Source organism: Branchiostoma lanceolatum, chromosome 18 (assembly GCF_035083965.1).
Source record: "Branchiostoma lanceolatum isolate klBraLanc5 chromosome 18, klBraLanc5.hap2, whole genome shotgun sequence".
Classification (NCBI taxonomy): domain Eukaryota; kingdom Metazoa; phylum Chordata; class Leptocardii; order Amphioxiformes; family Branchiostomatidae; genus Branchiostoma; species Branchiostoma lanceolatum.
This window is the reverse complement of record NC_089739.1, coordinates 6,518,456-6,538,503: the sequence shown is the minus strand read 5'-3', so window position 1 is coordinate 6,538,503 and position 20,048 is coordinate 6,518,456. Positions and strand designations below refer to the sequence as shown.

The 20,048-nt window shown below is 43.5% G+C and overlaps 2 protein-coding genes across 2 annotated transcripts; one reads left to right on the top strand and one right to left on the bottom strand.

Annotated features, from left to right (window-relative positions):
• Positions 1–5,127: 5,127 nt before the first annotated feature.
• On the bottom strand, positions 5,128–7,345 carry LOC136423909 (uncharacterized). Its single transcript, XM_066412299.1, has 5 exons — positions 7,224–7,345; positions 6,832–6,920; positions 6,187–6,282; positions 5,620–5,724; positions 5,128–5,332 (listed from the first exon to the last, which is right to left on the bottom strand). The coding sequence occupies exons 2-5, from the start codon at positions 6,901–6,903 to the stop codon at positions 5,264–5,266; spliced, it is 342 nt and encodes a 113-aa protein (XP_066268396.1). The 5' UTR covers positions 6,904–6,920; positions 7,224–7,345; the 3' UTR covers positions 5,128–5,263.
• Positions 7,346–11,117: 3,772 nt separating this feature from the next.
• Positions 11,118–18,874, top strand: LOC136423905 (low-density lipoprotein receptor-related protein 12-like). The gene is made up of 8 exons (XM_066412294.1): positions 11,118–11,690; positions 14,552–14,651; positions 15,095–15,291; positions 15,691–15,871; positions 16,365–16,508; positions 16,929–17,324; positions 17,701–17,832; positions 18,315–18,874. Exons 2-8 carry the CDS (start codon positions 14,579–14,581, stop codon positions 18,482–18,484), a joined length of 1,293 nt encoding a protein of 430 aa, XP_066268391.1. The 5' UTR covers positions 11,118–11,690; positions 14,552–14,578; the 3' UTR covers positions 18,485–18,874.
• The last annotated feature ends 1,174 nt before the right edge of the window (positions 18,875–20,048 follow it).

Sequence of the window (20,048 nt, the reverse complement as noted above, 5' to 3'; positions counted from 1 at the left end):
CTTTAGTTATTTATGTTAGTTCCTAATCCACGAAGTCATCACACAATCATAGATTTTTCTGTATCATATTCTTATTCAACATGACTTGACATAAAACCACATGTCTTGACTTGACTTGTCTTGACTTGACATGCGGTTTTAAGGTTTATTTGGCACCCTGTCCAAAATTCCAAACAGTACATATTTCCAGTTTTCTAAAAAAAAAGAGTAGACCATCTGGGTAGCGTCCACAGTGTAGGCGATAGCTCAGCCTGTTCCCTAGGTACGTCCTGCGCAAGGAATGGCCGAAGTTACTATATCAAATGAGGAATGTCTTCGACCAGTTTTTGAAGGTACCGCAAATATTGCAACTGATATTATTTGAGAGTGATGACGATAAATAGTGTTTTTTAATTACCTGGTGCGACCTGGCAGAAGAAGTGTGCCTTGATGTCGCATTGCCAGTCCTGCCATATTTCTCGTTTAGTGTAGTCGAAGTAAGTGACGCAATCTTGATTTCCGCCTTCATTATTTGGTTCTCCCGGGTACCACGAGTTGTACTTCCCGAGTGGCGAGCCATCCACCCACTCAAACGTTCCTTCTTTCCGTTGATCGTGCAGACCGATCCAGTGAGGGTGATCGGACCGACGCAAGTAGATCAGGAGGATGTTGGTCTCGGCGTCTCGGGGCATAGCGAGGGAGCCTCCATCTTCACGACAGGTTTCGGCTGCTCCGCTGAAGGACTTCGTTGTGTTGAACTCTTTAAAGCAGGTTCCACGCCACTCAGTATAACCCTTTGGACAGAATACTGAAAAACATTTCACATCGATGTAGCAGGGTCAAGGTCAAGAACAGGATATAGCAAACCAATTCTAGCGCAAAGCATTCATTAGACCACAAAAGTATCTCTCGGTCCTTCCATGAAGTTCAATAGCAATCAAGTAAGGAGGCAGAACATACAATTCGCTATGTTTCAAATGGCTACAGGTTTACCCAGAGACTAGCATTGATGTCTCACCTCCATATAACGTGGAGCGTCCGGATGTTCGATGGTGTCCAGGTGGTCCAGCAGGACAGACTGAGCCAGGCGGCCCTGGAGGTCCCATCTGTCCTTGAGACCCTTTCTTCCCAGGTGGCCCAAGAGACACAGGACCAGTCGGCCCCATGGCTCCCTTTTCTCCAAGAGGTCCAGAAGGCCCAACGGTCCCAGGACCAGCCGGCCCCATGGCTCCCTTTTCTCCTGGAGGTCCGACAGACACAGGACCAGCCGGCCCCATTGCTCCCTTTTCTCCTGGAGGTCCGACAGACACAGGACCAGCCGGCCCCATGGCTCCCTTTTCTCCAGGAGGTCCAGGAGGCCCAACGGTCCCAGGACCAGCCGGCCCCATGGCTCCCTTTTCTCCTGGAGGTCCGACAGACACAGGACCAGTCGGCCCCATGGCTCCCTTTTCTCCTGGAGGTCCAGGAGGCCCGACACACACAGGGCCAGCCGGCCCAACTAGTCCCTTTTCCCCTGGAGGTCCAGGCGGCCCAAGAGACACAGGGCCAGCTGGTCCCATGGCTCCCTTTTCTCCCGGAGTGCCAAGAGAACCGACAGGCCCAAGACCGGCCAGCCCCACTGGTCCGTTTTCTCCTGGAGGTCCAGTCAGCCCCATGGCTCCGTTTCTTCCAGGGGGACCAGGATGCCCGACACACCCAGCCACCTCTGTCTGGTTTGCTGAAAAGATGGAAACAATCATAAGTGTACAAGAGTTCGAAGACCTCAAAAATGTTTGGTAATAGGTTTGCCATTGATGTAAATGTATTTATACAACAAGGTTCAGATTAACAAAACCTGTGTCCTGTAAAGGTCTCAAATTACACAAATTGTATGTGTGAGGGTCCTTTTGAAGAATGTTACTCAGACATTTCCTCGTGAATTATGTAAATATACATAACGTGTGTATGATGGTGCTCACCTTTGAATAACTTACACATGTCACTAGTTTGAAATGATCTAATGACCACTAATGAATTATAGGAGCTGTAACCCAGCAGAAAACTTAAAGTAAACTGCCCAGAAGAAAACGTTAATTGCTTTGATTAAGAAGAATTGTAAGGGAAGAAACCAATACAATCAATTCATCTTTTAAAATGTCGACAGGAGTACCTGCAGTCTTTTTGATGTCGTTGAGAACCTGTACCAAAGTAGCAGTATGGTTCCGCTCGCTGTCCAGGTCACGCTTCAAGGCGTCAACAGTGATGGATAGTTGAGAAATGTTGTCAAGATCACGTTTCATAGTGCCAACAGTGGTGAACAGTTGTGATATGTTGATCGACAGTCTGTTCATGTCCTAAAATAGGAAGAATAGCAAAGGAAGTGAAGAAAGGGAGCAAGTGAAAGCCCCTTGATACAACTACATTATGAGTATGAAACACAGCCCTAAAAGAAATAGCTAGTAGGCAGATGATTTAGTGACACAGCAATTTTCACCTCTTTATTAATGAACGTCAGAGGCGTCAGTCCCACAGCGACCAGGCTTAGCAGCACGGCGATGCCGGCGGCCAAGCAGCTGCGATGGGAGTAGATGAAGCTATAGAGACCGCGACGGCCGCTTACTCCACCCGGATACGTGCGGTCTGTGAAGAAAAAAACAGTTATGAAGATATTGTGTAGAGAATGAAACTAGCGATACTCTATTTCCAAGATGATTGAAATACATATAATACTTCATGGGATCTGTATGTATTATTCTGTCTTTGATGTAATCACATTGTTAGATACTACAGGATTGGTAACCAAAACAAATAAACATTGGATAAGAGATCAATGACATATTCTCAGGGACATTTTATGACACTATAAAAAATCTATTTGAAATATTTCAAAAGGCTTGTCCTAATGATATCACGGGTACCTGCAGACGTGTGCGTTGCGTAACGTTTCATCACATCGTCCTCTTCGTAAGTGTGTGAAGACGTTTCTTCATCTTCTTCAAGGTGGCCAACAGGTGGTTGGGACGGCGGCCCGCCGGTTTCTACCCCCACCTGGGGTGACTTCTGCTGCAGCCCCACCCCAGGTAAAGACTGTGGGACGTCCTGATCCTTTATTGTGTAGTACACTCTCTCGGCTTCTTCGTACGTGTCTGAAGAAGTTCCTTGCCTGCCATGCCGCTTGTCAGAAGCGCCATTGCGCTTCTGCGGGACAACAGGAGATTTGGAGGGCGGCCCGCTGCTTCGGACAGGCTCTGCTTGCTCGTACATTTTACTGTACTGTGCAGATACTAGACAAACAGTATGTTACTGTAAAATATGCATGAATAAGTAGCAAATAATACCATAATTTGTCTCAAGCAGTAAGTTTATGCCCTTATATGGACGAACTAACCTGGGGATGAGGTGTGACGAATGGCATTTTGTTTTTCTCCCAACTACCGACTAATTTTCGGAGTAAAGGCGTAAATGTATATTTGATGGACACGCATCAAAGTAATCCTTACATATAGAACTTTAGAACTTGTGATTAGATTTCTGGATTCTTCGGCGTGTTTACAGCCATCGAGAACCTTCATGAACTACTGTTACATATGCATGAATATACAGAAAATGATATCATAATTCGATATCATAATGCCCTTATATGGAAGAACTGCCTGGGGATGAGGTGTGACGAATGGCGTTTTGGTTTTCTAACTTCTACTAATTTTCGGAGGAAAGACGTGAATATATGTTTGATGTACAAGCATGAAAGCAATCCTCACATTCAGCTTCAGAACTCGTGATTTGATTTCTGGATTCTTCTGCGTTTTTAGAAACATCGAGAACCTTCCTGCCACATATGCACAGCGTCGTTGCCATGGCAGACACGCCCACTTGTGCCTCTCCGTTAAACTGGAGGAGCGTTTTTGTTTCAAACCTTCAAAGAAGATGCTGTAAATGCAGAAATGTTCGCGGTGTTTTTTTGTTCGCGGTTTTCGCGGAGATCTCTTTACTCCGAGCTTAAAACTACCGCGAAAACCGTTCTATTTTGTTATTGTAGCGTTACTATGCAAACGCGAACCTAGAACAACAGCAATCGAACAGTCCATTTTCTCCCTACCGCGAAATTGAATCCCCGCGAGCATTTTTGCATTTACAATAACTGAAGAAATGAACGACGGATTTTATCTCATGTGCATAGCTATCTTAACTGAATGATTGATAAGAAAATACTAACAGTGTTTTCATCAATACATGTCACTTATTTGAAGTCTTGCCGGTATATTGACAAATGTACAATTAACTTAGACAGGCTCAGCTTGCTCGTATATTTACTGTACTATGCAGATACCAGGCTAACAGTATATTGATATGAAAGATGTATTGAATATATAGCAGATAATACCATGATTTGTCTCAAGCAGTAAGCGTATGCCCTTATATGGAAGAACTGCCTGGGGATGAGGTGTGACGAATGGCATTTTGTTTTTCTCCCAACTGCCGACTTATTTTTGGAGTAAAGACGTAAATGTATATTTGATGTACATCGATGAAGGTTAGACATTCAGGAAATACGATGCGCCAAATAACAGTTACTCAAGCAACTGGATATGGTTTTGGAAACGGTCAGACGTTTCAAGTAGCAGAGTCACTGACGGAAAGTAGTGGATGCTACTTTAAACGTCTGACCGTTTCCAAAATCATATCCAGTTGCTTGAGTAACTGTTATTTGGCGTATATTTGATGTACACGCATGAAAGCGGCCCTTCCATATAGAACTTCAGAACTCGTAATTTGATTTCTGAATTCTTCTGCGTGTGTACAGACATCGAGAACCTTCATGGACCTTCATCTGTGCGCGGCGTCGTTGCCATGGCAGACACGCCCACTTGCACCTCTCCGTTGACCTGAATGAGTGTTTTTTGTTTCAAACTATCATATATAAAGAAGATAATTGAAGAAAGAAACGACGGACTTTGGAGCATGTACATAGCTTAGCTGCATGATTGATAAGAAAATTCTATTACCTAGCGTTTTCCATCAATACATGTAACACATGTAAAGTCTTGTCTGTATTTTGACAATGTAAAATTAACATGGTCACGCTCTGCTTGCGCGTACATGTTATATACATTGTCTTAAAAAGTATCTTTTATTGCATAATTCATAACAATTCATACAAAGACAGTATCCAATTGGCAGAATGAGTTTTTATTGCAACCCGGTGCTGACAATTTCTCTGGCTGACTGGAGCTTCTCTGGCTAGCTTGTACGATTTTGGCACCGTGGAGATCTGCTTGGAGATTAGTGTGAGGCGTCGCTGTCCTTATAGTTTGCTCCGCTCCCTCTTGAGAACACATCTCCCGGTGACACCAGTGCCTTCGTGAGTCTTCGTCTGTAACAGCAATTTCAAAGGACATGTCATTAATATGATCATAGAGATATACCAACTTAACACCTGGCTTCGGTAAGGGTCGTCCCTCGGATAGGACGTTAGATGCATGGAGGCCCCGTGTTTAAAGAGAGCCACATCTCGAGCACGTCAAAGAACCCACCACACTTATGGAAAAGAGTAGAGGTCCATTCCCGTGTGAGCGGATCAAATGAATCCGCCCGGATATGCAGCTGATACTGTTCAGTACTAATTCAAGTTTACCAGGTATACAATACAAACATACTCACAAGTATCATCTTGTCTCCCTGTAGCTCGCGAACAGTGATGTTCTTCTGTCCGTTCGGAGCTGTCTCATGGAATATCAGCTTGTTGCCCTCTTTGATCGTAAATTTCTTCAGATAAAAAGGAAAGTAGACAGGTAAATTTGCAAGCAAACAGATAATGTTCACATCCACCTGGTCTAGCCTAACAAACTGCTGCTCTGTTTGGCCATACACACTCAAACGCATTCATTCATATGGTGACCAGCCCCTCCAGCTCTGTCCTGCCACTTTCTACATCATGTAATCGAACACTACATGGTGTCTGCTACCTTACTACGTATGTTAGAAAAACACAGACACGCAAACAATATTTCGCTCGCTTGGGGTGAAGTGAAGATATGAACTCAGAACCAAATTTCTTTCTTCTTTTTAGATCATCATTATTATCGTTACTCCCCCAGATAACCCCGCGAGGGGCAAAGTAGGGGGGGGGGGGTGGAGGAGGTCCCAGGCTAAGGCCTCCAGCCTGGCACGGTATGTACGCGATATACGTGTGTACGCGATGTTACATACATTTATCCTGTTTCTCACCTTGACTGGAACGCCTATCGGTCCCAAAGCGTCGCTCTCCGCCCCTACTTTAAACAGAATGTCCCTTTCCCCTCCCTCACTCGCAGGGTCAGGAATCTAAAGGAATTAGAAACTAATGATTAAATCAACTCGATTGTAACTGTTACACTATATCAAAACGTATGCTAGCCCTTATTGTATTGTATTAGTAATTAGGGTGTTAAGTTTTATGCTATACTTCTACTTTGTATCATGTTTACGAATTCTTGTCATACTTTGTACCATGTACAATTGTCGTGCAATAAAGTTCTTCATCTTCATGTTCACCTGAATGTATAGTACATCTGTAGACGCGTAACATACAGCCATTAGTGTTCAGAATGTTACCTTCTGTTAATCCGCCCGGTACATAAATCCGCCACTTTGAAAAACAGTGGGTTTGAGAGATCTCTAGTGTAGCACCTCCAGGTATGCACAGTTTAGATATACAGGAGTGCATTATACTGTGGGACGTTCGGTTGGAGATCTGTTTGGACGTATCTTTTCAGGGTGGAATTAAGTTAGCAGTTGTCAGACACACTACTATGATACTCGATTGTAAAAGAGTCAGTAAATAGCAATAGGAAGTAATTAAAAGAAAATAAGAAAAATTAAAGTAATTCTTACCCTAAAGATGACGGTGTCTCCCTTGTCGATAATCTCTGAGTCTTTAGCCGTCTTGAAAAGCTCAAACGCCATGTTCGGATCAGGGACACCTGAACATGTGTAGGAGACATTGTACGTTACTTGGTTGGTAGAACACTAGGGCTAACCCTCGGCTAGTTGGGTAGCACTGGCTGTACTTGTTCTACAGCCAAATGAATAGATCTAATCAACACTACTGTGTCTGTTTCATGGAAAATAGACGTTGTATATGCAATAACATTTAATAGTGGACAATAAACTCAAGTCATCATTACGTGGGCGCAATCACTATTGTAACACTCCTATCTTACAACGTAAACACAACATCAATGTGTTACTCTTTGACGCCCGGTTAAACATTTGAATATGGCCACCTGTTTGATAAGTCTGGGTTACGCAGTATGCTCAAGGACAACTTGAAACAATCAATTGAAGATCTCGTACCTCCTAAACGCCTACCTGGGCTGCGAAAACTTATAACCTATTGTAGGACCATGTTAAAAAGCGGACAGAACCCATGGTCAACCAAGGACTTTGACCTTTTGTACCAACCTGAAGTTCAACCCAAACTCTGAGTTCAACCCTAAATGTTCTTACCCATAGCAGCAAAGAACTTGACAAAACTTTCGTCGTCCCATTCCACGACGTAATACTTTCCAGTAAAGTTCACCATCCTTCTCAAGTCACACCAGTTGCAGGCGAAGGCAGGGGAATATTGTAATGACCTCGACTTCCTTATTTGCGCAGTGTTCGGGCTATTCCATCCAACCACATGGGGTCGTGTGGCGCAGGGTGTAACGGCAGGGTGTTCGACTCAGAACCAAGAAGTCCAGAGTTCGAATCCCCCTGACGCTACCGACGTTGTGCCCTTGGGAAAGGCACTTTACACGACTTTCCTCACTTCGCCCAGGTGTATAAAAATCAAAATGGGAATGTTGTCATCCTTGTCTGTCAAAAACCGAAGTAAAAAAAAACACATGGGGGTGGGGTACTTTGCCTCCGTGCTATTTCGTACCTACCCACCCACATAAATCAACATTTCAACCCTTTACCTAACGATGCTTGCAACGTTATATTGAAATGTTCTCTTACTTCTATCTACTCTCTATCTATTTCATTTTATGTACCTCTTGGATAAGTTCGCCCATAGGACCAAAGGGTCATTGACCGCTAGGGCATCAGTATACTGCCATCGTTTTCCTGAGTGGTGACTGTGGTGCGAAAGATTAGTCTGCTCTCAATACATAGACTACATGTCTGTAATTACATAACATTATTGGTCTGTAATTATTACATAATACTATTGGTCACAGTGAGTGGTAAAAAGAGTATTCTCTAAGCAGAGGTTTCGGGAAGGGGCTAGAGCCCCCCGACTGAAACCTCTGCTTGGACAATGTATAAAACGTTCAGCCCTAAGCCTGTCCTTACCCATAGCAGCGAAGAACTTGAGGAAACTTTCCTCGTCGACTTCCACGACGCCCCACTAAAAGTCTGCCATTCTAAAATGTCAGATCATGTAGTATGGACAGGCCGTGTGAAAATGTGATGACCTAGATTTTTCTGTTTGTACAACATGGCTATTCCATCCAAAGAGCATGGGGGGTAGACTAACTTGAAAGATGTCTCCTCCCTCCTTCTTACATCCAATTCTCACTTCACAAACCCTTAACCCAATATTTAAACCATTTACTTGATATTTGAAATAATGTTTTATTTTGTTGTTATGTTATTGTTGTTGTTAGTTGCAAACCCTTCCTTTTGTTGACCATATTTACTCAATCTTTCTCCAATTTTGAATGGAATCTTCCATACAAGCAAAGGTCAACTGACCGTAACACCAGTATGTAAACATTGCCATATGATAAAGTCTTATTCATATGTATTCCTCCGAGTGGGTAACGTTAACGTTACTCCTAAAAGAGTACCGTCTACTAAACGTGAGAACGGCTGCATGAACGCGTGTTTATAGCTAGCGGTGAGAAATTCCCCTTTTGCCAGTGATTTAAACCGTCAAAGTGGTAAAAGCTTCCTTGCAAGTGAAGAAATTACCGTAATTTCTTCAGTCAGGTAAATTTCGCGCTAGGTCGGAGATACCGTCCTGGGTTAGCAGCGCAATAGTGCCTCTTGCGGATGAGTCGCAGAGTGCAGTTTATAATTGCCATTAAAAGCGATGGTGTGAGTGCGTGTAGTGGTTCAGGTAATTTTGTGACATGATGCTAAATTTGTGGCTTACGTTAAAGAAGTTATAGTTTTGTCAATTTTATATGGTGCCCTGGCGTGCCATGGCGCAATGTTAGGATGTACGGCGTAGAACCCAGAGGTCCTGGGTTTGAATCCCCTGCCATGCCCTGCCGTTATGCCCTTGGTAAAGGCACTTTACGCGGATTTCCTCATTTCACTCGTGCAGGTGAAAATGGGTACAAAGCTTCGGTTAGGGACTTTCCTCGGATATGACATCAAATGGAGTTTCCGTGTTTGAGGAGAGTCACACCTCGAGCACGTCAAAGAACCCATCACAATTAGTGACTGGATCAAATGAAATCTGTCTGGATATGCAGCTTGTACTGTGCCAAATGTCAACTCATTTCATACAAAAATTAACCTGCTATGATACTTAAGGCGTTAATTTCTGTCGCGCGTACATCACATCTAAGAAGCTTACGCAGCCCGTTTGGTGGCCTAGCCTCTACCAGGCTCCACAGGTCGCTGAAAAGATAGTAGAAATTTGCCAAATAGACAGATAACATACCAAAGGAGTTCGGTCGCAAACTGTACTCCCTGGCCAGCTAACTCCTTTGGCATGTTATCTGTCTATTTGGCAAATTTCTACTATCTCTCCAGCGACCTGTGGAGCCTGGTAGAGGCTACGATTTCCCCACCATTTCTAGTTCTGTCAGTTGCTGCAAGGAGACCTGATTTACAAAGTGTCAAACCACGTGGTCATGTAAGTGATGTTTCATTTAATTCGTCCGCATTCAAGTAAAAAAGATCTTAGTAATTCTAACAAGTATGAAATTGCCGTCATTAACTAGTATGGAATTATAGTAGTTTGACATTAATTATACAAATAAGTCTACATTTGCATATTTTCTATCTATCAACATTCCTTTCTTCCTCAGTTACAAATTCGCATATTTGAATAGTCATATCATGGAACACAGCGGGTTTTTAAATTGCCTCATTAATTATGAAAATTAGAATCTGATTTGCATCATTATCATCCAATCAAACAAAGCACCACGTAAGTTATAGAGTTATAGTATTTCTCATTAATTATGCAAAAGAGGTCTTCATTTGCATAGTTGATATTTATTACTATTTCTCTCTTCCTCGGTCATGTCACATGTTTGAGAGTCCTATCATGGAATTTGGAGGATGTATCAATTTTCATCATTAGTTATGCAAATTAGATACTGATTTGCATAATAAGTATTAAATCATGTAAATCATCACTCAAGCTATCCACTTAGCAAAAAGCATGACCATCCATCAAGCCCTTCTTGAGTTATTCCCTTTCACAGTCTGAAGCAAACCTGCTCCTGCAGTCCCAGAAAATGCCGCTAGGGTGTCCAAACCGATACCTTTTACTCTCTTTCCAAAGAGCTATCTACCACTCAAAAGTCGGTTCCATAGCATATCCAAAACATGATATATCAAAACAGGAATTTCCGCTGCAGTACTATAACAAGCCGCTAGGGGGCCCAAAATCTAATCATTTTCAGGTCTCACCAAGACCTACCAACATACCAAATATCAAGACAACCCATCCAGGCATTCTTGAGTTATGCTGGTCTTCTTATACATACAAACGCTACCCTATGCATAACCTTCTCGGTGAAGGTAACTACTTGCACAGTGCCTTGAGAAACAGTGCAATTTCACAAGATCAAGATCTAAAAGTCAGTGAGAAGCCAATTTGTGCCAGCCAACACGTTTCAGGCGACACGGTAAAACCCCCTGGCCCAATGGGAATATCTCCTTACTACACCAGTAACACTTCCCCTACACGAGTGACACGAGTGACACGTTCCAGCTGGCACCCTGAGCTAGTAGTATATACAGACTCATACAATGTAACACATTTTTACACTTTTCTCGTTAATTATGCAAAGTACTTCGCCCAAAATCTAATCATCTTGAGATTTCCCACATACACATCAACACACCAAATATGACAACAATCCATCCAGGCGTTCTCGACTTATTCTGTTCACTAACAGACACACAGACAAGCATCAAAACATAGACTTCTCGGCGAAGTCAATAAATCAGAAACGGAAATAAGTCTGTATCTGAATTAAATGCTAGCTTTCTTTTAGATTACTTGTATCCGCTCAGTTCCTGAATCGGCTGCTAGCTTCAGGTACGCGGTAATGCATAATAGTAGCCTCCATCAGGCCCTCCTACGGGCGTATGAATCATAGAATTCGGCAGACAAACGAATGATTAGCCAGTAGAGTCAGTCCACGGTGAAGATCACATTTCGTCCGCCTAAAAATGAGCCTACAAATATATCAAATGAAACCCTCGGCTGGCAAATATTCTCCCTACAACCGGCGTAGTTAGTCTGGTAGAGAGTCAGACTAGCATCATAGGGGGAATGACTCAATGTGTTCAAAGACAGGATTGTAGGATAGTGTAACGGAACTGCTATAATATTCTAGTTCTCCCGCCAAGGAACGTTATTGATCTAAATCACGTGATCAGTAAAGCGGCCAATGGCAGCGAAGTTTTCAATGACCGCGCGTAACTTGACTCTTTGGTCGGTCTATAAATAAGTTTGGTCAGCTCAGACGACACTTATACAGGAACGTTACCGGCCTTCAATCATTCAAAAAAAGGTGAGTTGAAATCTTTTGATATCTCATCTTTACCATTGAATAAGTCTGCACAACTTGGTGGTCAAATTGCATGCTGTTTGCGAATGTTTTAGAGTTGTTTGAGACAGAGAAAGACGAGTTCTTTTCTTGAAGAAATCGACAAGCTGCGTGTTAGTTTTGCCCGCAGCTGCGGTGAGCGCGAGTGTTTGCTCGGTTTGCTTCTGTAGTTCAAGGCGGTCCTGAGTACTCTCAATGAGATGTTTTCGCGGTTTTAGGAAGGAAAGTCGCAACAACATGTTTTAGTATCACGTTTACGCTTACTTACGGTCGGAACACCCCTTCTACATGTAATACCCTGTTGGAACAATTTGTTTTGATAATTGTGGTCTTTAGGGCGCGGTCACGTACATCGTACATTTTATAGTACGATTTTCAGTTAAGCTTTGACAGAACAGAACTAAATCTCACTTCTTCACGAGCCCAATACAGCTAAATTTTGTAAAATATAAGCTTTTCAGAAGTTCATAAAAAAACTATTGTCAATTTAACAGTATGATAAATAAAGTATTTTCAACTAGAGTATAGCTACTCCAGTGACACTATAATTCAACTATTTCCGTACACTGTTTTTAAAGCCAACATCATTGCCAATTGTGGAAGATATGTGTTCGCGTGGGAACACAACCCTTTTACTCCTACGTCCGTCCAGTTCGACTAATTGCAATTAGGCGAGCTACCAAGGCACTACGTAGGAGTAGAAATGTTATTGTAAAAACAAACAGATGTCGTGATAAGCATTTGGATGACGGGATTTGATGAACCGATTGGGAAAAGAAGTTCTTTTGAGTCTATAACCTAAGACACATATATAAAGTTCCACGTAAAATTCAGTACGCAGTTTGAATGTATAAAAGACGTTTTATATGTTTAGTCCTCTATTAGAACTTGTAGTATAAGTGATAAGTCAAACTCAACATGTTGATCTATTGATATACTTGCACATAGGTTATCATTTCATTTGTATCCACTTGTTTGTTTGTACGTATAGTTGTAAAAGACCTTGCGAAAGTCACTGCACTTTTAAATTTGTTGTTTCAATAGATATAGTATGAAAATAAAAGCACAGATTCATTCGTTATCTAAAACCGCCATTTTTAACTTCCCCTAACCGACGGTAAAATAGAAGAACACTGTCGTATTCATTTTTCCCACACGAGCCCAATACCAAAGCAATGACGCAATGCGGGGTACCGTTATATCGGCGCCCGTCTGAAAAAGGCGGGAACATGTAGCGAACAAAGACCTGCTTTCTGTTCGGAGCTTCTCGTGTTTGTTGATCGCTAAGTGCAGATTGAGGTAACCTACTTAGCGGGTTCTCTCCTCGTGTTGCATGGAGAAGTGTTTTGTTAAGCCGCGGTCAGATCCGTCATGAAAAATGGAGGTATTGTTTTTGGTGTGTCGGTCTGTCCGTGTGTGCGTTTGCGTTTCTTCATATTTGTGGTCAACATAATATAGGTCATAACATAATATAGGTCTAAATGGATTATGGTATGCATTGGGAAGAAGGTCAAGGTCACACACACACGGAAATGTCCTTGGTACTGCAGCAGAAATTCCTTTTTGCATCTTTTGCCCAAGACATGCACATTGTCGTTTTTATTTTTGGTAACAGATAGCTGTTGATGTCATCCTCCTCCGTAGGATTTTTCAGCGATCCTATGATAAAACCAAATCTACGACAATGTCTTTCGTCGTAAGGCAGCAAAATTTTGTACGACACATCCGCACGTGACTGTCTCACGAATGCCAACAGATTTTCTGTGCCTATATCGGGCTCATGTCTAAGCGTCCTTCTTTTACATGAAGGGGATCGATCCCCATTGATGGTATCAATGTATAAGGGGAAATAATTCTACGTTAACCTCCAAGCTCATAGTGATGTGCGTTTTTCTTTGTTAGGCTCGAAACGCGGGCGCCTCTAGAGACAAAGTGTCGTACCATGCATCTGCTTGGAGATTAGGTTGGGCGACTGTTAGGAACTGGGTACATCAAAACTGATATACAAATTCTTAATCGTGACAGCACATGATAGGCTAAAAAATGCGCCCAGCCAAGAAGCCTGGTATGGAGGTTAAGCGTAAGAACATACACTCAAACAAAACAACTTTCGCCAGACGAACCCCGGGGGGGGGGGGGGGGGCGCACAGCACTGACGTAACGTTACTTATTGCCACGTCTCTTTGACAGTCTCCTCGTATCTGCTTGGAGATGACGTAAGCTGTAGCCTGATTAAACACTCTAAACAAGGACGTTTTTTCATGGATAAACGGGATGACGTACTTGCTCTTTTTTGGCAACACCTCTGGGTAGAGCCTATTTTGTTCGATTGATCTTGACCTTGACCTTCCCGCGACCTTATGTTTCTGTGGCACAAATTCAGGCATTTACAGAGAAGTGAAACCATTTCGCAGCCATCAATAAAGTGCAAAACGACCTATTTTTAGACAGCAAGGCAGTCACCAATCACTACTTAGCACTTGGCAGTGCCAGTGTCAACGATTACAATCACCGTGCGCACGCAATGTTCAGAACTAACATGCGCGTATTATGTACTGAACAAGAAAACCATTCAGAATGGTTCCCTGTTGAAAAACAATACCAACTGTTCCTCTTTCAAACCAAACCTTTCTTGTGTGTAAGTGCATTGCATGTCCCAGAAGCAACCTGAATCTCAGTATATTCTATTCTGTGTTGTTAGAGTGACATACGACACTACTTGAGCGCTGTTTGATAGCGCCCATATGACATTCAAACAACGACATTATGTAGATTATTTTCTCACTGATCATTGCAGATGTTGATTGATTGTGTTGATTTTTCAGATTCACGCAACGCTTGAAGAAGTCGAAATGATGTTGATCAGTTCCGCCATTTTTGTGATCTGTTCCTTGGCAGCCGGGCGTGCTGAAGACTATCCTACAGGTTTGTGTTGTCGTCGGTTATGATAATAACGTCAATGACTAGTTTCTATATGGCAATACGTAGAAGGGCCGCTAGGAGCGTGATTTTTGGCGGTTGGCTGATGTTCGCATGTTGCCGAGCCCGGTCGGATGCGAATTCTTCAGGTAGAAATTACGCTTGAGTATCTTTCGATTCTTTTAATTCGGCGACCCTTTAACCGTGAACAAATACGGTCGAAGTTCGTCTGTTGAGTGATAGGGGGCTTTTAATAGGAAGTGAAGTTGTTTATGTCTCGTCTGTATCACTATGCGTGTATCTGTCTTCCTGCAGTGCGCTTTCAGTATACTCTTCTACTAGAGTCTGTGCAGCTGACTGTAGCGGACGCTTACTGGCTGAAAGTGTGAAATCTACTACTCTATGATTCCCTTGGTCACTCATGTAATTCATTTATTAATACTTCACAGTGTACATGTCCGCCCATGAGAACGAGGCTGTGCCCGTGTCCCGGGCAGGATACATAGAGTGGCACGACCGTTTCCAGTACCCGGATGACGCTGACGTCACGCTCACCCTGCAGACCGGAACCGGAAATAACGTCAGACTGAACTTCCTCAGTCTCAACATCGAGGGTTCGCCTGGCGCATGCGTGGACAAACTCGAGGTCTGTATCTATTCTCAGTGTACGGCAGAATTAAACAGCTAAGGATAACACATACAGAGAGAGAGGGGAGAGAGAGGGAGAGAGAGGGGAGAGAGAGGGGGAGAGAGGGGGAGAGAGGGGGAGAGAGTGAGAGAGAGAGAGACGCCAAAAGTCCAAAAGTATTGATCTTCCTCTTCCTGACACTCCCATTCTCTCTCTCTCTCTCTCTCTCTCTCTCTCTCTCTCTCTCTCTCTCTCTCTCTCTCTCTCTCTCTCTCTCTCTCTCTCTCTCTCTCTCACTCTCTCTTTCTCTCTCCCTCTCTCTCCCTCTCTCTCACTCTCTCTCACTCTCTCTCTCTCTCTCTCTCTCTCTCTCATTCTCTCTCTAAAGCTTGAACATCGTAACAAATTTATATCTAGGTGTACGACGGTGAAGGGACGCCCGCAGAAAACGCGACGCGGACGGTTTGCGGCACGAACGTCGCGGTGCCCGTCTTCACGTCCCGCTCGGAGAAGGTTGTCCTCCACCTGCGGTCCGACAATATGGTCCGGGGGGACTTCAGGATCCTCTACAATGTCTTCAGACTGGTCGGAGAAAACGGTAAGACATCTTAAGCCTAGAGTCCAGCCTTGCTATGATAGCTTAAATTTGATCCGCTCCCAACAGTCGCTACCCCGTTGGCGGACGCGGAGTAGCGACCGTGTGGAGCAGACCAAAGCTAACATAGTAACAAGGCTCAGGGCTCCAGGCTAAGACATCTCGTATCATGTAGATAGAGAAGGAAACAGTGGAATTCAAAGACGACTAATGTGAACGAATTCGTTGCAATTGGGTGATAGTATTCCTTGTTACACATGCAATGTAAAGCTTCTTGGCCTGAAACATAATGTCTTTTACAAAAAATATGTTATTCCTAAATAGCGATAATGACTTTGAGTCAATTCTTTTTCGAAAGTTGACAGCCATTGCTGTAGCTTGTTTGTAAATAATTCACCATGTTGTAATAAACAAACAAAGAAATAAACTTTGAACGTTTCGATTGAAATTGACATCGAGTCGATGCCATACCTGTGATGTGTCTTCCATTGTACAGAACTGTGCCCACGTGACCATTTCAAATGCACCAATCAGCGCTGTATCCACGAGTCGCTGCTGTGCGACGGGACCGACAACTGCGGGGACAACTCGGAGGAGTCGCAGGCCGCATGCGTGGACCCTAAGCTCGCGCCAATGAACGGTAAGCGACATGAGCAACTTTCAGTTATATCCTTCGCTAGATTAAGAGTTTCTTTGGATATATAAAAAAGGTAAAGGTAGCCCCATTGCCTTTATGAGGCCGAAAGGACAGTGGGTTGTTATCCACTGTGTCCAGGGTACGGTATTGGAAGGTGGAGCCCAACTGCCTCCTCCCACCAGCTTTTACCTCCCCAACCGAAGTCAGGTGCCAAGTTTACACATTGATGGAGTGAGGAGAGTCATGTTAAGTGCCTTATGTTTCTAAGGGCATAGCATCGGTGGTATGTCAGGGGACTCAAACCCAGCACCTCTGGGTTCTGGACCAAACACCCTAACCGTTACGTCAACACGACGCCTCTATTATCATCATTTCTTTCAGAGGTACAAAGGGATGTAATTTGTCTATCATTTCCTTTTCCAGTGACGATGAAGAGCACTTGCGGCCAGACCCTTCCCATCGGCCACTCCGGTTACATCTACAGGGGGGAAAGTTCCCCGGACAAAGTTCACATCAACCGTTCGTCGACGGTCTCTGATAGGCGGACGGACTGTCACGTGACCCTGGACGCGCCTGCGGGGTACCACGTCAACCTTCATTTTGAATTCCTGGACATCCAGCGGAACTTCCCCTTCAACTGTGCAGACCAGCTCCACATCTTCAATGGTCACCATGGCAACGTGACGTCCGCTGCCAGAACGGTCTGCGGCATCGACGAGAGGGATTTCTCCTCCACCGGAAGTGTCGTTACTCTCCACATATCGTCAGCGTTTGGGCGGAGGGGCAGTTTCCGGATCATGTACACTCTCTTCCGGCCAAGTAAGTTTTATTTCATCATTAAAGCATCTCTCTAGCAAAACCTATCTGCTCGATGGGTACCGCCATATTTCGATTCTGATACGAAGGTGGCATACCTATACTGTTATACAGGCTTATAAGTGGGGGCATCAACTACAACCTCGTTTTGGTGCACGGTCCCGGGAATTTCAAAATGGCCGCTGTAATTGGCCGTCAGGGACTACCTACTCGGAGCTCGGCGCTTTAGTACCACCGAGTTGCTAAAAAAAGGCACAATCTTGGAATATTTCCAGGTCACTACAAAAAAATCTACTCAACTTCAACTCAACTTCAATGATTCTACTGTGAATTTAAAAATACAAAAACATAAAGAGATCGTACGTTTTGCTCCCTCTAGGCAGCGGGTCCTGCTACAACTACGAGTTCCTGTGCCAGACCAACCGCCGCTGTGTCCTTTCTGACGTCACCTGCGACGGCAAGGACAACTGCGGGGATGCCAGCGATGAGACGACAGGGGCTGGATGCGCAGGTAAGGTCACACAGTCGTGACGTGATGGTTTCTGGAGACCCGTAATCTGATGCTACAAACCTCTTTTTGCAGTGGTAAGGTCTGCATTAGAATACGTACGTCTGGCTGCTATATTGAAGATGCGAACTAGAGGTCTTTAAAGATTCTGAACAGATAGTCCATACATCTGCCGATTATCTTTTCATTTGTTACCTTCTCAGAGAAGGCTATGTTTTTATTTCAGGCACTAAGTCCTATGACATAGACCAAATTTGGTCTATGTGCACTATGGTTACTATAGACAGGATTCTTAATGTTTATGTCAATGGAAATTATCTAACTAACAAAAAGTGGTCACATTGGCCAGGTATTCCTTACGTACAGATGGTCAGGTTTGACGGCACTAACTTTTAGGTGTTCCCATTCAAATTATCTTCCTATGCATAGTTTGAGACTATTTTTCATCGTTTGAAGAATCTGAAATGTTTCTGACTTGTTTCCAGAGCGGGCCAGCGGGGCCGGGCTGGGGGTTGCCGGGATCGTGGGGATCTGCCTGGCGGGAGCGGCTCTGCTCTTCATCCTGGGCGGACTCATGGTCTACTTCAGCGGCACCATCAAGGGCCGCATCACCGCCTGCCTCAACACGTCACAGACGTCGTACGACCCAAAGTAAACCCTTATCCATGCGCCAACTCAAGTTAAAAACTCCTGAATAGGGGAGATTTTTAAAGATTTCTTGAGACAACCTTCTGAATTCTTTGAACTTAAGATAACTATAAACCGTGTTGTTTCCAAATTAACAATTATAGTATCAAAACTAATCATGATACTAAAACGTTTTGAATCCTCGTTTTGCTTAACAATACAACAGCTATAAAAACAAGTCAACCTTCCCACCCTGACAGTCTCCGGTTACACCATCTTCCGCCTCACGTTCTCACTCTACAATATTCAAATGACTACGAACACCAAGACAAACAAACAGACCCAAAACAATACCTCCGCTTTCACGGAGGTAACAAAAAAAAAGATTAAGTATCACTTTTGAGAATGACAGGGATCTGACGCATGCAACGTCCTCGGCGTTAATTCAATCTTAATTGTACGAAAATAAAAATGGACAAGGTCACCTTGGGGATCGCACGATGACTGGAGTCGCTTGTTTTAGAGGTCAGAGCGATTTGCTGAGTGCTTTAAGCAAAAAACATTTACCCATGTTTACAAACTAATGATTTCATGGACGCTATTTGTTTAGTTTCAAAGGCCTATTTTGACTGAAGATTGGTCTTACGGTGATTTAAACGTTTTATCTACAGATTTTGTGTATTGCTAACATTTCGCAAGCGTCTTAAACGTTTTGCAGAAGTGCTTTGATCTCTTATAGCCCCACAAATGTTACGACTTCGTTGAGAACCACTTAGCCTGGATACCGAACTGTTTCCAAGGAGTACACAGGCCAGCTTCTCACCTCTAGGGCCAACGTTAACATGCTCCCAAAGAAATTCCAAGTTTGTCCTAAAGCTGAGGCGCTAGCCTGTGTACCTATTCTCAGAGGAGAGCGAGGTAAAAAATCCCGGACACTCCTACTCCACTCGACGGAAACCTCTGCTTGGAAAATACTGTGTACCCCCTGGAATACAGTCTGTCCTGGCACCCTGGCATGTTTAGCAGGTTACAGAGCTGTAACTCTGCGTTTATGGCCGTTATAAAGTTCGTTTTAGTATACACATTTGATGACATAGTGCGGTCCGCAGGCAGACCGCTTGGATTTTGAGGTAATTGCATTAATTTTCTAGCCAATCAAAATGGTGTCTCTTGAAATAGTTGCTTTCCATGTACACAAAAATTACAAGAAAAGACTTGCGAAGAACTACGTGTTCCTACCATTGTTAAGTGAGGCAGCAGAGGTATATTATAGGAGTATATCATTAACTGTCAGATGACACGTGAGTTATTGTTATGTATTTGCATCTGGCTACGTGTTAAGCTTTGTGTAAAATCCGGGTCTACAAGTGAATGCACATTGAAATAAATCAGACCCTTCAATCCAATTCTGTGTATTTCCTTTCTATTGCAAAGAAAGCTGACTATCGATTTATATAGACCTGATTATTCATACATTTTATATAGATCTGAAAGATATTGTACCATTAAAACGGGATAATCAAAATAGTGGTTATAGCGGTGGTTTAATTTTTTCACCATAACGAGTTACCTGCTTATGGTGACTGAGAAAG

Coding starts and splice junctions, on each gene's coding strand:
- LOC136423909 (XM_066412299.1), bottom strand. CDS start 6,903: ATGGCGTTTGAGCTTTTCAAGACGGCTAAAGACTCAGAGATTATCGAC. Junction 6,283..6,831: donor GAGACACCGTCATCTTTAGG/GTAAGAATTACT, acceptor TAATTCCTTTAG/ATTCCTGACCCTGCGAGTGA. Junction 5,333..5,619: donor AGGGAGACAAGATGATACTT/GTGAGTATGTTT, acceptor TTGCTGTTACAG/ACGAAGACTCACGAAGGCAC.
- LOC136423905 (XM_066412294.1), top strand. CDS start 14,579: ATGATGTTGATCAGTTCCGCCATTTTTGTGATCTGTTCCTTGGCAGCC. Junction 14,652..15,094: donor TGCTGAAGACTATCCTACAG/GTTTGTGTTGTC, acceptor AATACTTCACAG/TGTACATGTCCGCCCATGAG. Junction 15,872..16,364: donor CAGACTGGTCGGAGAAAACG/GTAAGACATCTT, acceptor TCCATTGTACAG/AACTGTGCCCACGTGACCAT.